At 35.4% G+C, this 19,205-nt stretch overlaps 1 protein-coding gene across 3 annotated transcripts in view; it reads left to right on the top strand.

Moving 5' to 3' along the window:
• Nucleotides 1-18,536, top strand: part of SS18 (SS18 subunit of BAF chromatin remodeling complex) — a 39,988-nt gene extending 21,452 nt beyond the window's left edge. Inside the window, exons 6-11 of one of the 3 annotated variants that reach the window (XM_071737386.1) lie at nt 7,798-7,965; nt 8,698-8,802; nt 10,995-11,087; nt 11,830-11,952; nt 14,645-14,778; nt 16,837-18,536. In XM_071737386.1, the coding sequence (XP_071593487.1) occupies nt 7,798-7,965; nt 8,698-8,802; nt 10,995-11,087; nt 11,830-11,952; nt 14,645-14,778; nt 16,837-16,863 (650 nt within the window). In that variant the 3' untranslated portion in view covers nt 16,864-18,536. The remainder of the gene's footprint in view (nt 1-7,797; nt 7,966-8,697; nt 8,803-10,994; nt 11,088-11,829; nt 11,953-14,644; nt 14,779-16,836) is intronic. The other 2 variants (XM_071737387.1, XM_071737388.1) reach the window with 2 other exon arrangements.
• The last annotated feature ends 669 nt before the right edge of the window (nt 18,537-19,205 follow it).

The following is a 19,205-nucleotide window of genomic DNA, read 5'->3' as shown; positions in this document are numbered from 1 at the left end:
TTAATTCCAAGCTTTTGTCTCTTTTCTAATGCTGTAGGATAATGTGTTTTCCTCTTTTCCTAAAGCTTCTTTCTTGGTCATTGTAGGAAAAATATGTGGTTCTTGTTGCAGTATACTCCCACTGGAGACCAAAACTCCACTCTGTTAGATAGATACCATTTGTTCCTGAGGAATACAAACAGATCTTAACTGATCAGTTTGATTATTAAATCATAGGTTCAAACTGGACAAAAGACTAAGCTAATAAGAAACTAAAAATGAGTCAAGGAATGGCTGTTTCTGCGGTTTTCTCAGCAGTAGTGAAAGTAGGAAGTCTGAGTCCTTCAGTGTCTACATTGCTAATGGCATTTAAAAAAAATTAACAGCAGAGGAAACAAAAGACAGGCACATAGAAGAAAGCATCAAAAGTGAGAGTATTTTTACCGTCTCTCTGAACTGTCAAGTTATCTCTGTATTTTGGGCAATACACAATGGAGTAGTTTTGTAAACCATGTAAAATGTTTTAGAAAAGTCTGTTTTAGAAAACGTTCAGTTGAAATTTCTTACTTGCAGAACTAGCAATAAATATGCAGCAGTATTTGCGAGGGAGCTATCCACTAAGTTGCTCTACAGAAAACAACTTGCTTAGTTTGACTGGCTTACAGTTTAGGACTTGTCATTATTCCATCTCAAATAAGTGTTCTTTATTCTTTCTCATTCTCCTGCTGTAGTTTCAGTACTGTATCAAAATTGAAAATTGTTCATTTAACAATAATAATTCTGAAGTGGCTTAGGAGCATAAAAAATAAAGTAAAAATCTAACCAAATTATTCATTCAAGAACAAGAGCTAAATCTCTCTATAGAGCAGGAGTGGTGCCATTGCCTGTGCTTAGGGCCAGAGTAAGCTTTCACATTGGGTAATTCTGATTTTGCCAAATTTTAACCCTTGAGGGTTAGACTTCTTCCATTCCAAATGTCTGCTTCAAAGGTTTGGGGTTTTTTGTTTGTCAATGTTACACAGAAATGGAGAGCCATTTCTGACAGTAGGGTAGAAAATGGCATTCTTGAAAATATTTCAGTATCTCACAAAAACATTAGTAAATAATGCGCTTCATGTGTAAATGTGGGAGTGAAGGTACTTGATGCTTTAGAGCAAGGCTTTGTAACTTGGGTGTTGTGCCAACAAGGTGCTATTTGCTATTTTAATGAAAGTATAGTCCCAAATTAGTAAAATTTTAAGTATCTGTGAAGGAAGAAGTCTGAAGTTCCACATTTTTGTTATATATTGTTAGCCAAGGTTTTTGACCTAAGTTTGTTTCCAGTTAGGTCCACTTAATACGTTTCTTCCATTCTCTGCTCTTAGTTGTTGCATTTGTATTGAGATTTGGTGACAAACTAGAGGAAATATTTTTGTATCTTCACTCACTTGTGACTCAAGGACGACAGAGAAGAAAATGGCAGAGACCTCTGTGAGACTATTTAGATAGGTAGCCAATATCCAGTCTGGCTGGGCAGTGGGTCTTGGGCAAGCATGGAAACTTCAGGCTTCCCATTAAAGTGACAATGCTAGAATGAACTGCTGTGAAATGCATTGAGATACAATTTCTTTGTTTCCTTTTTAGTTATATTGTAACTTGAAGACTTCTTAATTAGTAGCATGCACACTGTCATTCACTAAAACAAATAACCAAAATTTTCTGAACCGTTCAGCATTGTTGTCAGGAAGCATTTGTGAGCATCTAGGCACACGTTGTTTCTTATAAAGGGATAATCCATACCGAAGGGGAGAGATATTACTGGATCTGTCAGTTAATAACAGTGCTAGCTAAATGCTAAATATTCTGCAAGATACTATCTTAGCATCTCAAGTTGGCTGCTAAAAATCAGTAGATGTTTTTGACCTTAATCTTTCCCTGCATGGGTTCCCTATCTGTAGAGGAATGAATCTGATACAAAGATTATAATCCTGTCTGATATCACAGGAGTTTTGTGCAAGTATGAAGATTTGTATATTTTTGTTAAGAGTGCCATAAGAAAACTCATGAGTACGTTAATTCTATCTTCAGTTTTTGAGAAGACATGGCATCTCACATGAACAAACAAAACAAAATATTGAATTAGATTTTCAGTGAATACTGTATACTGAATGAGATCAGTACTTACAAAAGCATGCCATCATTTAATAGATAAACATCATATCATGCAAAAAGATTTGATCTAACTTTTGGGTGGTTTTAGCATAACTTCTTGTATGTGTTTTCTAGTGGAATATATTTTGCTCTCTATATTTTTTGAGGCAGATGGTGTTAGTGAGAAAAAAATGGAAAAGTACTAATTAAGAAATAAAATGCAGAGTAACAGAACCCATTGTTATATTTAATTCTGTCTCCATTTTCCAGTCATTATTGATTTGCACTAATTTTTAAAATTGTACTCAAAGGAGTATCTTAAATGAGAAGCAAAGTTTTCATGGTGTTGTTTCTATGTAGTCAGTCCAGTTAAAAGAAGAATTTTAGTCATTTTAGACTTAGGAAGAAAAAATTTAAGTGGAAGAATCTGGAGATGGCTTGGTTAAAAAGCTACTGAAGCAGCCTGAGACATCCACAAGGAATATTTGCTACCTTTTTTGAAGAGATAGGAAGCAGCAGGAGCTGAGTGAACATGGAGGAAACTCCTTTTTTGTAGATGCCTTTATTCTTTTGTATGGGAAGCTACTTATGTTGGACAAAATATTTAAAGTCTTGCCTATTTTTGTCTTTCCAGGGGGGAGGTGTAAGCAAGATTTTCTGGAACCTGAAACTTACATGGAAAGTACTGTCATTTATATTGAGCAGCTCTTTCACTGTTAAAGAAAAATAATAAACAGTAGTATTCACATACGTTTAAGGACCAAGAAATTATAGCTTTGGCCAGCTCAGAAACTTTCTTTTTCAGATCTTTTTGCTAGGATTCTATTCCTTACCAGAAGTGTTGGAAGCAAAGTTCCCAATATGTATTTATTGAGCATTATATACTTGTTGAGGTGAGAAGGGAGAGCTAGTTTACATTTAATAGGTGGACTCTACATGGGAATATCATGTTAGCTCTGTCATTTGCAGAAGACCAATGGTTGAATCTGGCTCTGAGATTATTTTAATGGTAGTTTCATTTATATAAACTTACAAAAATTCCATTAAAGTTTCAGATCTCTTTCAATTGCTAGCAAGTATGAAGAGATCACAGAAACATCAGAGCTGGAGCAGGTGCAGAATTCCTGCCCTTTTGTTTTCCACATAAAGGAACATGAAGATACAAGCACCCAGTGTTACCTGGAGTACAAATGTGTTCAAGGTATGACAGGTCAGGATAAAATGATTTCTGAGGTTGAGGACTTCTTGTGAATGTCTTGCCATCCACTGGACAAAGCAGGGCAATCTCAATGTTTTGGACATCTAGCCTATTAAAAAAGAATCAAAATGACCTCCAGATTTTGAAGTGGCATCATGCTATAGCTGGATTTGTAGGATATCTACCTGTAGAAGACACAGCAGTTCTCCTGTCTTGAAACACAAAGATGCCAACAGGTGTCACACTGTTTGTTCTTTCATCTTTCTTCCGTGGGAAGAAATGTCCAAAAGAGGGCATTCGTAACAAAGGAACTTTTTTTTATTACTTATTTTCATGCATTGTGTTTCTTAAATGACACCTGAAGTTATGGTTCAGTTTGAGATGAGGACTTTGTGGAACAGGCAAGTGTGGAGAAGCTACTACTACCTTTAGTTTTCAGCCTAAATCATGCCTTAGGAGTAGCAAAAAAAAAGCATATCCTCAGAATCTTTTGAGCTAATGTTTAAACTTCATATTTAAACAACTTTAAGATTTTGGTTGACTTGACCGTGGATATCTGAATTGTAGCTTCCTTCTGTCAAGACTCGTAAGAAAATTGAAAGTTAATTTTATCATATGCAAGCTAGCTCTTTGAAGAGCTATCACCATTTCTTCTATTTAAAAGAAATTTTTTTTTTTTTTTTTTTTTTGTGAACATGAAAAACAATAAACATGCTTTGCTGAGCCCTGCTTCATTGCTAGGTATATATTTTCTTACTTATATAACAGTCAGTGTGATGATGACATTTGCCGTGATGAGTCTTTCATGGTGTACTTGGATATTGTAGGTGTGGGTATCCGATCACTTTGTCGATACAAATGCACATTGTGAAATGTCTAAAGCATAGACCTCTTCCTAACCACAAAACCACCATAATTTTGAAGACTAAAGAAACAATGACTTGTACTGTTGCTTTTTTTGTTATACCCAGCTTCTCCCATAGCTCTTTCATCAGAACATCAAAGCCACCAGTTCATTTGTGAGTCTAGTTTTTTTCTTTGCTTGGTCAGAAGTTTCAGCCACATGAGTAACTAATCTGGTTCTCTCATAGCATTTGACAACAGTATCTTGGGTTTCTGCTTAAGAGACTAAGTTCAGGAGGTTTTTAAACCACTAAGTTTTTGTGCAGCTTTTTCATTCTCAGTGCACTCCTGGTGTTAGGTTTATCTGAAACTGACTTCTAGTTTGCATTTCTGTTTCACTCTCTTCATCTTACACATCTGAAGATTGGTTATCAGTTTCTTGAACTAATTTTGTGTGAGGACATTGCTACCAGGTTACTTCAGTTAAACGAAGACCAGATACCAGCTCATTTTTACATAAATTCACATACCTGTTCTCCCCTGTATGTGCGTCCTCCATATGAGACATTGGCTGGAGCAGGAACATTTTTTTAACTTAGTTAGGTGTAGGTTACCTTGAGCAGCTGAGGAACAAGTTTTGTTTTCTTGATAATGTAAACTATTTCTAATTAAATCAAACCTTGAGGAGTTCAGTTTTCACCTGTTCTTTGGCTTGCTTTGTATATTCATTTATTCCATAAGACTGCTTTGGTTCTACATTGTTCATTTTTTAAAATGCCTATTTAACGATTACCAAAATTGCCTGCACTCCTCACAGGACTTACACTTATTACTTCTTAGGGTATGTTTTTTTATTTGTTTGGTTTTTTTTTTCCCTAGAGTTTTATGCCAAGAATACTTCAAGTATATTGGCATGTGAAGGCTGCCTTCCGAACATTCAGAAACATGTATAGGGCTTTTGTACTACCAAAATTAAAATAGTCTCATAAAAGACAATAGGCTACTTGTGTACTTGCACATAGGGTAATCCTACACGTATTTTCTTGGACTCATTTTGGACTGTGTACAAATCAGATATTTTGTCCTCTCTAGAATAAATAGTTGCAGGAATTTGCCAAAAAAAAAAAAAAAAAAAAAGAGAGGAGAGTTTCAGAAATGCTTAGGAGAGTTTCTGAAAACAGCATTCTCTTGCACTGCAGTTTTGTGAACCTCTCCAAGTCTGGAAAAGATAGTGACTTCTACTGAATGTAGTTTGTTAGGACCTGATTGGAGGTTAAAGAGCTTCATTTTAAGTTCAGAGTAAAAATAGGTTCTACAAATACTAAGAAAGTCTGAGATCATGAAGCAGTGGTCCTAAGTTTTGTGAAGGGGCATTTTATGTTAGGTTTATGTCATATTAAGTATTATATGATGAATAAATGCAGGTTTATTGTAAGTCTGATTTTTTTCAAAGGAAAAGAAAAATTTGGTTTCCTTATCCCTCAAATCTACTACGTAAAATGGTTCTGTTGCATGAGATGGTAGATACCATGGTTCTTCTTTCACAGATCTTCTTAATGAGAGAGAGATGTGAACCAAACTGGAAGGAAGCCAGGCACTGTTATTAACACAATACACAGTCTGATACAGGGTAGTGAATTCTCATTGTGGCTCTACAAAGCGTTAATGAAGTTCTAATTTAAAAAGCAAACAGAAAACCTCTACATTGCACCATGGGGACCTAACACATTTTATCACATTGTATTGTGACTAATGTTAATATTGTTAATTAACAAGCTTTCTTGAGATCTAGGAATATTATGGCAACAAGTTTTTTTTTTTTTCCAAGGCTGCTTAATGTTTCTCAGTACCTTCCAACAGAGGAATAGTGAAATGGAATGATCTAAATTTTCTGCTTGTTCAGAAGATCAGAAAATGAAATACGTTTTTACTAAATGGAAAAAAAAAATTATAGAATATCAATTTAAGGATCTTTTTTTTTTTTTTTTACTTGCCAGTTGGGCTACAGAAACTGCAGTGCAAAGGATAGAAGCATAACTGGATCATTTTCAGAGTGGCCAATATTTATCTTCGGAAGAAAATGAAGCTTAACAGAAATAAGGCCACTTTACTTCTCACTGAGAGATTCCACACAGGGGTTTAATGGGATTTAACTAACGCACTTTGAATTCATACAATTAATTAATTTGGCTTAACTTTCTCTTGTAACCTCACAGAGACAGGATATAAGTGACTGTACTCCTTTCCTTACATAAATCTATTGTCAGTATTGACTATATATTTAGGTGTTTTCCCAGTGGTGCCATTTCAACGTAGGACTCTTTGCTGGTGCTCTAGCACCTAGTTATTTTAAAATATTAAATGCAGTGGCAAAACCTAGGGTTTAGAAGGCTAGATGGTACTGTCTTTTTTGTCTTCTTGGATGTGGGGATAAGGAGTAGCTGTGTTAGTTCAATGTTTTGGTTTGGTTTGGGTTTTTTAGTGAGACTCATTAATTTTTGAAGTTTGAAATAAATTTTATTTTAAAAGGTAAAGCTTAGGATTTCACCATTTTAAGGGTGCTTTATGTGTTAATTAGTTTCGGTGTATTATAAAAATACATTGATTAAGAAGTTTAGCTGCTTATCATAACTCTTCTCATATTTTGAATACTGGAATAGCTCTCTTCTGAAGTGGTACTACAGAGGAAGTGAAGAACAGCTCTTTGTTCAAAGTTATATCAACTTAACCTGCAATCTCGCATAATGAGATGACATAATTTTCATTGCTGTATGGTGTCAGTAGGGTGCTCTTTAAGTGTCTGTTTTCATTGCTGAAGCTGGCATTTCTCCAACTTCAGCCTTAATAAGACTTTCTCAGTTGATAAAATATGGACATTATTTGATCTCTCTTGGTCTCTTCCTGTGGCTCAGAGAAACTCAGTGCAGCTTGGTATGAAAGAACTCTTGAGAACCGTCTGCTTGGGACTGTTCAGAGCCTCTGTTCCCGTGGCCTTTCCTGCATACTGCCTGGCATGTGACTGCCTGACTCACTGATAGGTGTGGTTTACCTATACCTGCTAAATAAAACTTTGTTTTGTAATAGGTCCCTTTCGACCCAAACCATTTTATGATTTTGTAAGTTTGTTTGTTACAGAGTGGTTTGTTGATGGACTATAACAACAAATATATTTGTATTAAAACTATGCCCTGAGTAATTCACAATGCGAAAAGTTTTTTCTATGAAAAATTTTTCTATGAAAAGTTTTTTCTTCTTCTTACCAAGTTTTTCATCATCAGCTTTTCATCTGCATTTTCTTTGCAGATGCTATTTCAAACAAACAAAAAATGCTGAAGGTGTTTCAGTTACCCTTGAGCTTGAGTAAACTAATGTCTCTAATGTGTGAAAGATCACCTGGGAAGCAGCCTTATTTAGGCTGAGTCTATTTTGTAACTTGGTTACTGAATGGACTGCCTGCATTTACATAGGTCCAGAAGCAACTAATTTTAACGAGAGCACTAGAAATGTACAGCCTTTTTTTGTCCATTTTTAAAAGGGATGATTTTTTTTTTTTTTTTTTTTAATTTTTTCCAAAAAGTTTCTTTTTGAAAGATTCCATCACAAATCACGTGTTACAGAAGACCTGTTTGCTACTTTTTGTTTTCCAGGTCCAATGATGCACCAGCAGCCTCCCTCCCAGCAGTACAACATGCCCCAAGCAGGTGGTCAGCATTACCAGGGGCAGCAGCCACCTATGGGAATGATGGGCCAAGTTAACCAAGGAAATCACATGATGGGTCAGAGACAGATTCCTCCATACAGGCCACCTCAGCAAGGTAGGACTTCATTTCAGTGTCTTTGCATTGATTTAAAATAACCATCTTTAAAACTATTTAAAATCACTTCCTTGCCTACACCAAATTTTGATCAAATCATTTGGTGTCACAGACCTTGTTTGCAGACTCTTTTTGTTACCCTCTTAAGAGTGGTTCATGCAGCAGCAGATTACTGGTATCACCATGAAACATGAAGACAAGTATTTCTGTTTTGTTTTGAGTTCTCTCTGACAAAAAGTATCTAAAAATACACATACAAGATTTGCTGATGCAGAATTCTGTTTCAATATTTAAATGATAGGTATAGAAAAGGAACAGAGTACCTGCTTGGTTCTGAATTTCTTCCAATAAAATAAAGGAACAGTGTTCCACACCCTTGCTTCTTTTTATTTTATTTTTATTTTTACTCTTTTTAGTCCTTTTAGAAAAGGAATAACTTAATACCTTAGTCTGCTATACACCTGTTCCTAAAATGAGCTCAGAACTGAAGTTTGGTATATATGTGCTCAATCTAGCATAGCCAAACAACTGTGTGTGTGTATATGTAGAGATTTTCATTATTTTTTTTTTTTTAAGTAAACCAGATTACATATGTTGTCTGAAATGCAACAATATGGGTGGGGAGTACATTTGAGAAATATTTCTCATAGTAAAACCAGAAATTAGCAGAAAATAGAAATTTATAACAGAGAAAACAAGTTATTTACGTATTGACTGGTTGTGGTTTTTCAGGCCCACCACAGCAGTACTCAGGCCAGGAAGACTATTATGGGGACCAATACAGTCATGGTGGACAAGGTCCTCCAGAAGGCATGAACCAGCAATATTACCCTGATGGTAATCTCTCATAAATGTTAACTTTCCCATTTTCTATACCTGCCCAATATTAATGTAGTCATATGCCCAAAGGTAGGGAATGGGGCAAGAAGAGTAATTGGATATCATACCTCACTTCTACAAAACCTTCCAAATTTTCAGAATTGTTACTACAGTTTACTTTACTGTGACTAGTTAATTTTACAACTTGAAGTATGTAATTTGTAACACTCCCATTTGAAACTCTTAACCATTCTAGTTAACCATTTCAAAACGAAAATTTTATAATTGCTTTACCTCAAAGTATGGAGGGTTCCTTAGCATATCTAGTATAATTGAGATGAATTAAAACCGTGGTTAATTTATTATAAATAAGAGAGGAGACGATATCCTTTTATTAAAGACTTTATCAAAGTGGAAAAACTTGTTAAAAAGATGTGGTTTTCCTGTAAATATTCTATTTAACTTAGTACTGTAAGTCACACAAATGTGTTATTACTGCTATGGATGGCATGGGCCTTGAGCTTAATCTTTACAATGGAATAAAATGGTCCCTGCCCTGAGGATCTTAAAATTGTGGATCCTTTTTAGAAATTGCCCTGGTGCATTCAAGACAAAACCATAACGTTGAATTGCACAAATCTGTCCTCCAGCTTCTTGGAATCTAGAGCACTGAAGGCTATTGGATTGTTCTTTAAGTTAGAAAGTTGCAATTAGCCTAATTTTATGCTGAACAGAGACTGGGAGAAGAAAAACACTGCCTCATGAGTAGTGGGTTAAATGTGTGTGCAACTTAATGTCCAGCTTACAAAGTTGAAGGAATGCCGTAGGTTTTAAATAAGCAAAAAAAAGTTGTATCATCACCAAAGGAACTACTAATCACAACTATACAAGTTGTTTGAATTTTAACTTCTATTAAATTGATTTTAAGATACATCAAGCTATGTCTATATAAGCTCATGTATGTAGTTTTTTGAGATACACCTGCAGAGTTATTTTACGAGTTGCATTAACTCATTAAAATTTCATTCTGGAGCTTTGCTATTATTCACATGAATTTTAAATGGTTACAGGCAACTTACTGTAGTAAGGGCAATTCTGTTTTAACATCAACAGCTCTCTGGCAGCACAGATTTCTTCTCTAAGGACCTATTCCTTCTAAAGATGCATTCTTTATCATTACCTCATTATTAATCTTATCTAGAACATAAAGAGAATATATTACAAAACCTGCTTCAGTGGTTACGTATTTATATTTGATTCAATCAATGATGTATGGCACAGAACTAATATCAAAACCCACTTAGTTTTAGAACTGTTTTCTCCTTGCCTTATTTTATTCCAAAATTTTATTCCAAATTTATATAATTTGTTTAATTTAATTTTAAATTTTAACAAAATTTTTAGCTTTTTTCTTGACCAATAAGGTATATTTTTGTCATCTGCAAGACGACTGTATATTGCAAGAAGTTATATTTTTTTTAAAAACAACAACAGGTGGGGTGATTACTGCATATGCTTGCTTCTTAATTGGAGATGCCTCTAGTCTCTGAAAAGGAAGGTTTGTAATGATCCTACTCAGGACTGGAATGCAAGAGGACAAGTTTTCTTAAGGCTTGTAGGAATTCTGTTTGTAGGGAAAACCTTGAATTGTTTTTTTCCTGTCACTTAAAAGCAAAATTTAATATAGACTTTGGTTCATAACTTCATTGAGCTGTATTTGTTATACATCACACTGCTTTTAGCATATGCTTTTGAATTGGAGATCAGCAGAACAGGTGTTAGACAAAGTATGGTAATTGCTTTCTTTGTTCATTCTAATTTAATTCAGGTTATTTACATGTGAAAGGCCTAAATGCTTTCATTTTTTTTTTTTCAGTGAAAGATAAAGTATTTTTTTTCTTTCCCCTACCCCCCCCACAAGGATTATCAGGAGGTTAAGACCATCCATTTCTGTGATGTTACTACAACTACTGCATTAAACCTTTTTTTTTTCCTTTTTTTTTTCCTTTTCCTGTCACATGTTAATTCGATATGAAAGGAAACCATATTAATAAGTCTTTGGCTAATACAATTGCAAATTCTTTTTCCTGTATATCCAGTTGAAAAAAAATTTTTTTTTTTTTTTCATTTTTCTGAGAAATGAAATACTTTTAGGGTTTTCACTCAGAGGCCATTAACGTTTCTTCCTGTTTCTTGTCGAATTGATGTAGGTCATAATGATTACGGTTATCAGCAACCGTCGTATCCTGAACAAGGCTACGATAGGCCTTATGAGGATTCCTCACAACATTACTACGAAGGAGGTATCTATATACCTTCACACACATACATACATACATTCCCTTTCCTCCCTCACCCGCAACGGGAACAGAAATTACTGCCCAACACGACTTATACCCATGCAAAGCTCTTGTAGAATACTAGTTGCTGGCTGTCTTGAGACTGGCAGGGAACCCGAAGCGTTCAGGATAATTTCTTGCAGACACCTAAATATATAACCACAATTTGCCATTTCTAACAACAGTAAAATGACTAAAACACTCTAGAGATATTTTAATTTTTTTATTTTTTTTTTTTTTTACCTCGGTGGAAGTTTTTATTTAAACATAAGTTTGTTGGTTCAGTTGTATATCTTTTTTGTGTGTGTATATATTTTGTATAATTATAGTGCCATTAGGAAATAGCTTGCTGATCTTGTGTAGCTAGTCTGTGCTCTTGTAGCTGTCCTTAATTTTGTCTCTTTTTTTTTTTATTTTATTTAGCATAGTCATGATCTTATGACTGTGATGTTCCAGTAAATGTAATGCTCGTTTGGCAGAGATGCTGAAAATGCTGCAGTTCAACTTTGCAAAATTGGCTTTAACTGCAGTTTGTTTGGCCGAATTTCTTCTGTTTGGTTTGAGTTTTCTTTGTTTTGTTCAGTTTTTGAAATAAATATTGCATTTTCATTTTGTTCTTGTGTTGTTGGCTGTGCATCTTAGAAGGAGAAAAATTAATAGAGTAGGTATCTTTATAAGGTTTTGCTTTCTTGCAATCATCTTACAGGAAACTCGCAATACGGTCAGCAGCAAGATGCATATCAAGGACCACCCCAACAGCAGGGTTACCCACCACAACAGCAGCAATATCCAGGCCAACAAGGCTATCCAGGACAGCAGCAGGGTTATGGTAAGGACCTGCAGACACAGACAGAAAAGACCAAGGGAGATCCTGGTGTGTTATTTAATCCCTGTTTTCTGGGTTGAAAGGCCAGGGTTGTGCAAAAAAGCTGTATGAATGCAATTGTTCTGCATCAAATTGAGAAGGTGTAAATGTCAATGTCTTTTGGGAAGGAGATCTTGTTGGCAATCTGGGATAATGTGGTAGCATAGAAAAGGAGGGTGGCTAGAGAAAATTTTAATAGTTGTGTGTAATTTAGAAAGACACAGAAAACCCTCTGCTCTTTTCTGTCCGCTGTATGTGAACACAGTCAGGAAGGCAGAAAGATGACTGTGAGATCTTTTATACCCTTTCATCCTTGGATTTGCCATTTGGAACAAAATCTTTAAAGGACTAGTTTAAAATTTCATCCAAGCTACATGAATCATTCTCATAAAATTCTAGTGCTGGTCAGTAAGGGAGTGAATATAAGCATTGCCAATGCAGCTTTCAAGTCATTGTCTTATGAATTTGTACTAGTAGTGCAAACTTTCTGATGTGCAGCAGGAATGAGAAATCCTCTGCCACAAATGAGATAATGTCCTTGGATTCAAGGAAAACCTTGCAAACAGGACACATAATGTACAAAAAAATACATACCTCTTCCTAACTTCTGAAAACTTGAGGTCAGTAGAGCATACTGAAGATAATGCTGTTGTCAGTTCTGCTTATTTGCATATTGTAAAGCTGTACAAATTAATCTTGTATGTAGGAGAAGGGCTCTCTGAAATCTAATTCCATATATATTAACTTTCGGTTTTGTTGTAGGTTTAAGTGCTAAAACTTTCAGCATTGTGGGTATGTGAGGAGGTTCATGGCTGACTTGTTTGCCCTGTAGATAAATCCCAGGTTTGCATTTGATCCTGTTGTGCTGAGACTCAATGCAACTGTAACACAATCCACTGAGTTTGAGCAAATTTACTCCTTTTGGAGGTGATTGAGGAATTCATAGTTCTAAAATAATATTCATGCACTTAACACAGGAACAGAATGGAGATCAGAGTCAAGGTACATGTAGCTCACTGTAATAAATTTTTAAAGAAATAAATTTTCATAGTAAGATTTTAGTTTAAGAAATACCAGGAAGGGGATGAAGAAATCTGTTGGAGTGACTTACCAACTGCAATTTGTATATCCAAATATCATGCTTCTCTATTTCTATTTCTCAGCAGAAATAGATTTTTGTAATTCCATTTTTATTTTAAAAAATCTGTCACTGAACATTTAGAACTAATCTATAAAGAATTACCATGAATAAATAAAACCAAGTTTCATTTGTCAGATGAACACATCACTTTTTAGGATATATTATCCTGTCTTGATTTAATATTTAATCGCCTTCTAATTTGAAAAAATAAATCAGCATCCCAGTCATTATTATCAATCTTTAAGATTTTGTTCCACTGTAGAAAGCTGAAAATACATAGTTCAAGGGGATTTGACACCAGATGAGAACGATAATAGCTTATGGATCTTTTTTCTCCAGGTCATGTTTTTTGACTGTTTCATAGATCTAGAGTCACTAAGAGTTACCAGCTGATGTCATCTTAATGCCCAGTGCCTGTAGCCAAAACTGGCCTTCTCTAGCACTGAATCATATTATTGCTAAACCACATCTGTTTCTTTTGGGGGACGTGGCAGATGGGAAATGTTGGTTTATTTTAAAAGAAAGCAGTTCTGAAAAGTTGCAAATCTTCCTGACTCTGACAGTTTTTAAGGGATAGTATTACAAAAGCTAACTTTGATCCACTGCAAAAGATCCCTATGCAGTGTTGCTGAAATACACAGGACACCATCTCTCCCAAAGTAGGAAGGGAAGGAAGGGATGGGGTTATTGTGATTGACATGGAGCCACACTGTCCAACGGTAGTAATGTGCAGCTTCCCATAGTAGTCTCTGTGAGCAGTAGCAGAAGGAGTTTGTATTGACAAAAAAACTGCTTCCTTTTATAGCCAAAATTGGTTAGGGCCAAAGTTGTTGTGTTTTTTTGTTCTTTGTTTTTCTATCCTTTTCCTGGAAAGTTAAGATGACCGGTGTAGTAAGGAGTAGAGGGTGGTTTTTCCCATCCCACAACAGCATTTTACTGGTTGTCACATCTCACATTTCTCGTCTGTAACTTGCTTGTCTGACATCCTATTTGATTGCCTGCTGTGGTGTCAGAACTGACTTTCTGGCAGTGCACTGCTGCTGGTTCTTCTAAAGGTCCAAATGCAGCTGATGGTCTGGCTGCTTCTGGCACTGTAAAGTTCTGGAACTGAAGCAGCATGCAGCAGGAGGAGAGTTTGCCTCCCCCAAATCCCAGAAAGTGTTCATGTTTATGAATTGTCATTTCCTGCTTTGTTCTGCCATATCCTATGAACTCCTGTGGACCTATGTATGGTAATGAATATATAAAAATAAATACATTTGTGGTTGGAGCACAGGCCCTGTCACAGAATCACAGAATGCTTTAGGTTGGAAGAGACCTCCAAGATCATCCAGTCCAACCTTTGACCAACACTGTAAGCTAACTCCTAAACTGTGGGAGGGGGACCACTGATCCCTATATGTTTCTAGTCAGGAAAAGACCTATTTGTGCAGTAGGTGATACGTGTGCTCAGTTGTTCTCTTCTTTACACCTTAAACAATCTTTTTTGTTTGTTTATATTTTAATGATCTCCAGGCCCCTCACAGAGTGGTCCAGGACCTCAGTATCCCAATTATCCACAAGGACAAGGCCAGCAGTATGGGGGATACAGACCCACGCAGCCTGGGCCACCACAGCCACCACAGCAGAGGCCTTATGGATATGACCAGGTATTCTTTAATTTATTGAGAAAGTTGTGATTCTTGTGCACTTACTTGATAATACTTGTTTCTTGTGGACATTTAAACTATTAAATCTGAGGCTTAGCTTTCGTGTGTGTGTGTGTGTGTGTGTGTGTGTGTTTGTGTGTGTGTAATTCTCAGGGTTTCTACTTCCAGATGATCTACCCAGAAGCATTTGTGTGGAGTAATGAGTCATTCTCTTCTGAGTTTGCAAAGTTTTAATGCAGTTTGGCAAAGTGAGGTACTTAGGCAGTAGTTTTGAACTTTAAAAATTAAGAGTATCTGTTTCATATCCTCATGGGAGAATGACTAATATGAAAGATGATGTTCCTGAAATCTCATGATGGATCATTGTTTATTACTACTTTGCAATTAAAATGGTTGAATTGGTTTTGCACAAACACAGATGCAGTAATCCTCCTCTGCAGTTGTAGAACCATCTCAGGTGTGCAACTGAATTCACCTGTAGAGCTGTGTGAGGAGACATGAAGCCAATTTTTGCACGGATTCTCTTTGAACTTTATAAAGAAGCGACCTGAAAAATCAACTGCTTCTTTGCTATCACTACCAAGAAATGTTTAAAACAAACAAACAGTAATCACCAAAACTATAGGCTGGAGATACAGTGGAGGAGTCCTGTAAAAAAACTGAGGTTTAATTCCTGTAGAAGGTACTAAACAGTAAAAATGTAATTTTTACATTTTTTTGTAATTATTACCAACTTAAATGGTTCAGAAATGCCATTAGAAATGTATGCTATTGACACTGCTGCTTTCCCCAGCATTAAATAAAATGGACAGTTACTAACCATGCCTTAGGATCAATTTGAGGTTCTGGTGTTTAAATAAAATCCTGATACATCAGAAAAAGATAAGTCGAACTTCGAGAAGTGACAGTAGTTACAGTTGCCTTTTCTTTCTACAGAAATAGAAAAAGACAAGGAAGAAGCAATAAACTCTGTGTGGTAGTCTAGGGATGCAATTACTTCTAAATATTTAACAGGTAGAACACTCATGCACTGAACTAACAGCTTCCTCCTTCAAGTTACAAGCTACAGGACAATACTTGTGGCAAGTATAGGTTTAAGGAAACTTACTCGGTTTGCTAACTTTCTGCAGCTTTCTTTAGAAGCAGATCTGTAGGTAGGTTCTACACCTCCAGCTCATGAAATCTAAGTTCCAGTGGCATATTAATTTCTAGAAGACCTCTGCACTGTTCTATACTAGCCATTCCCAAAGGAATTGCACTTAGTAAATTCTCATCTGGCAGCTCTTCTGAAACTTCTTCCAGGCTGCTTGTCATATTACAGCAAAAAAGCCTGACTTTGCAACATATAAATGGAATAATCAAATACTGCCTTATCATGCTGGTACTTAACAGGAGATAATGGTGGGACTACTGGTTTCTGCAAGCCTTGAACCTGTGGTGAAGGATGATAGTAAGGATGCAGCTGTGATGCTTTCACCTCTATGTTCCTCTGCAGTACATGACATTCTGTCAAGAGAAATAGAGGTTATCAGTAAGGGTAATAATGCTGTGTACCTGATATAGAGAATAGTTCATTCCTGCAGAATATGTTAACTAATTCTTCATGTTCACCAGAATGTGCCTTTATTTTTTGAGATACATGTACCAGCCCATTGATTGATACATGGATGTTTTTAGGTATGTCTTAAAGCAGATTGTTTTCCTAAATTACTTTGTATTTAGCTATCTTTTTGAAGTTATTTTCAAAGTTAAGGTGGGAAATCTTTTATTTTTGACAGTGTTCTGCAGATTTCACAGAAGTCTTTCAAATTTGAAGATATACTCTTCTGATGAAATTAGGTTCCCAGCTTTAAATGTCTCATTAGTCTTACTTTTACATTGAAACACAAAGGATTTTTAGTGACACGACCACTTACTTATATTGATTTGTTATTTATTGTTATTTGTTTCTAGACTTTAACATCATAGTTAATTCAGATGGTCTTCTGGTTTCAGCTTTGAACACAGGAAAATATGCTTTGTGGACTAATTATGTATTTTGGGTTCCTTTTTTTTTAGGGTCAGTATGGAAATTATCAACAGTGAAAAAGTACTCACATTCCAGTAGGCAATATCTACTAGCAGCCATATTGTCTCCTCAGCACTGTGGACATGTTCCTGAGATGAGAACCTCCCATTCATTCTAGATTTTGGAAAAATGTTGTGGCTGTTCCATGGTATACAGTCTTCATGGGTTAATTGTTAAAGGCTGTAGATTCTCAGAAACTGATTTCACATCTCTACTCTAGATGGCAATATTGGACAGAAAATACGTGATATAACAATTTGCAGTTAGTTGAGAGCTGTATGTCAAACAGACTGTTACATACTGAAAGGTGCAAACAGCTTTGTATGTTTATGAAGGTTATGGGAATTTAATATTTTTTCCACAGATTTTTTTTGTAGGGGGAAAGGGGAAATGCACACTTTTTACAGCAGCAATATTTTGTATATTATGTTTTTCATGTGGTAAATATGCAAGACAAGTACACTACTCGCTGGGCAGGATAAGAAATATACTGTTAAAAAGGGGTGAGGGCAAGATAAGTGATTGATTTGTAAAAGTCTCGAAATGGTGTACAATAAAGGTGATAGTGAAGAAAGATGGAGAGCACCACTGATAGGTTCATGTACAAAGAAAAAGAAACCCAGTTATCTAAATGGGAGCATAATTGAGAACAGTATAATATAGTCTTGTGCAAAGATTAATTTTTTAAGCTTTCCAGTTTTTCTGAGTGAAAAGCATTTTTATAAAAATTGTTTCTAACATAGTTTGACAATTTTCTGCAATGTTTTTTGGGTAGCAAGATAAATGTTTGGGTTTTATTTCTCAAGTGTTTTGTCACAGCTTTGCATAAGCAAGCTGTAATCCCTCTTAATAATTGCAATAACAAAGAAAATGACAAATGTTAATTTTACTTGGCTAAATATGCAAAGAACTTGCAAAAGAATAGGGAGGACAGGACTATATTGTGTAAGTGTATTTTAACGTTTAGTTGAATAATTTGTATGTATCAAAATAGCCTAGAAGACTTTGTAAAACCTATCTAAACTTTCCTAACTGGGAGTTAATATCTTTAGAAAGGGGGCATTTTTTTGTGTGTCCATTTTTCTTATTGGTTAACATGAGACCAAGGGATGTGTTCTGACATCAAATATAAAACCTGTTGGTGAGGTAAATGCCAAATTTTGTTTGAACTGCATTAATGCTTATAGTGTTGCATGTGAGATAGAGGCAGCACCTTGATCAATAGCATAGTACACAAAAAAAAAAAATTGGTTTTGAGACTGTCCTGCTACTGTATATCAGATAAATAAAAGGATATTCTGTTGTGCAGGAATACATGCATTCAGGAATACCTGACAACTTTTATAAAAGGACAAAACCTAAAATTAGCCCAGGAGTAAAATTTTGTGTGGTTTTCTTTTTCTTGGATGATCATGTTGGGGGGTGGGAGGAAACTGGTATTCGTAATATGTATGACATTGTACATGGAAGACAAGATTTTTAATTTGTTCATCATTTTAAAATGGAACACAGTTTTCTTAAAATCAGTAGAAAATACACATCAAGGTTTGAACAGGTAGGCATGAGGAACATTATTATGAATGAAATGCTTGTAGGTTCTGTGCCAATTTTCCACCACTGTGTACTTCATTGCTATTTAAAACTGTACTCCATCAGTTCTAACAGAAGAATAAATTATTTGTGATTTTAATTTTCTCATTTGTTTCTTTAAATTAGATCTCTATCACTCTGATGTCTCATCTGGAGACTGCTGTGGATTCTTATTTTATAGAAGTTTGGCCAGAATAACCAAACTGTATTTGCAGTCTAGGACTTTATCAAAATTCTCTTGCCATAGCCAAGTTAATTAGAATTAACTGTTCAGTAATCAGCATGTTGTGTAGGTTGTTTGTTACAAAATTCTTACTCTGAAAATGAAGGTCCATGAGGCTATAATCAAGATGACTGAATTAGATAAATGACTTGAGGAGGCAAAAATGTGTTGAACCCAACCTGGTGTAGATATGTTATCTCATTTGAAATAAGCTCAACTGACATTAAGAAATAATTTGTCTTGCCAGCCCATCTTCTGTTGTCTTATTCTCCTTTTTAATGGAAACTAAAATTGCAATTTTAATAAGCAGAATTTCCTCCAGGGTTTCCCTCCTAGAGACTACTGCATTTGCAAGGTTTAATTGTTTTATAACGGTCCTGTTTTGTAAAAACTTTTTAATTGGTGGTGACAAAAATTACCTTATTCCTCTGATACTATGCCAGAGGAACAACTTGAGAGGAGATAGCTCCACACAAAAGTATTTCTACTAAAATTATATATTAAAAAAGAATTAGTTTTCCCTGGACAAAAAAGAAGAAAAAATAC

Source organism: Heliangelus exortis, chromosome 2, assembly GCF_036169615.1.
Source record: "Heliangelus exortis chromosome 2, bHelExo1.hap1, whole genome shotgun sequence".
NCBI classification, from domain to species: domain Eukaryota; kingdom Metazoa; phylum Chordata; class Aves; order Apodiformes; family Trochilidae; genus Heliangelus; species Heliangelus exortis.
This window is presented reverse-complemented; position numbering and strand designations above follow the sequence as displayed.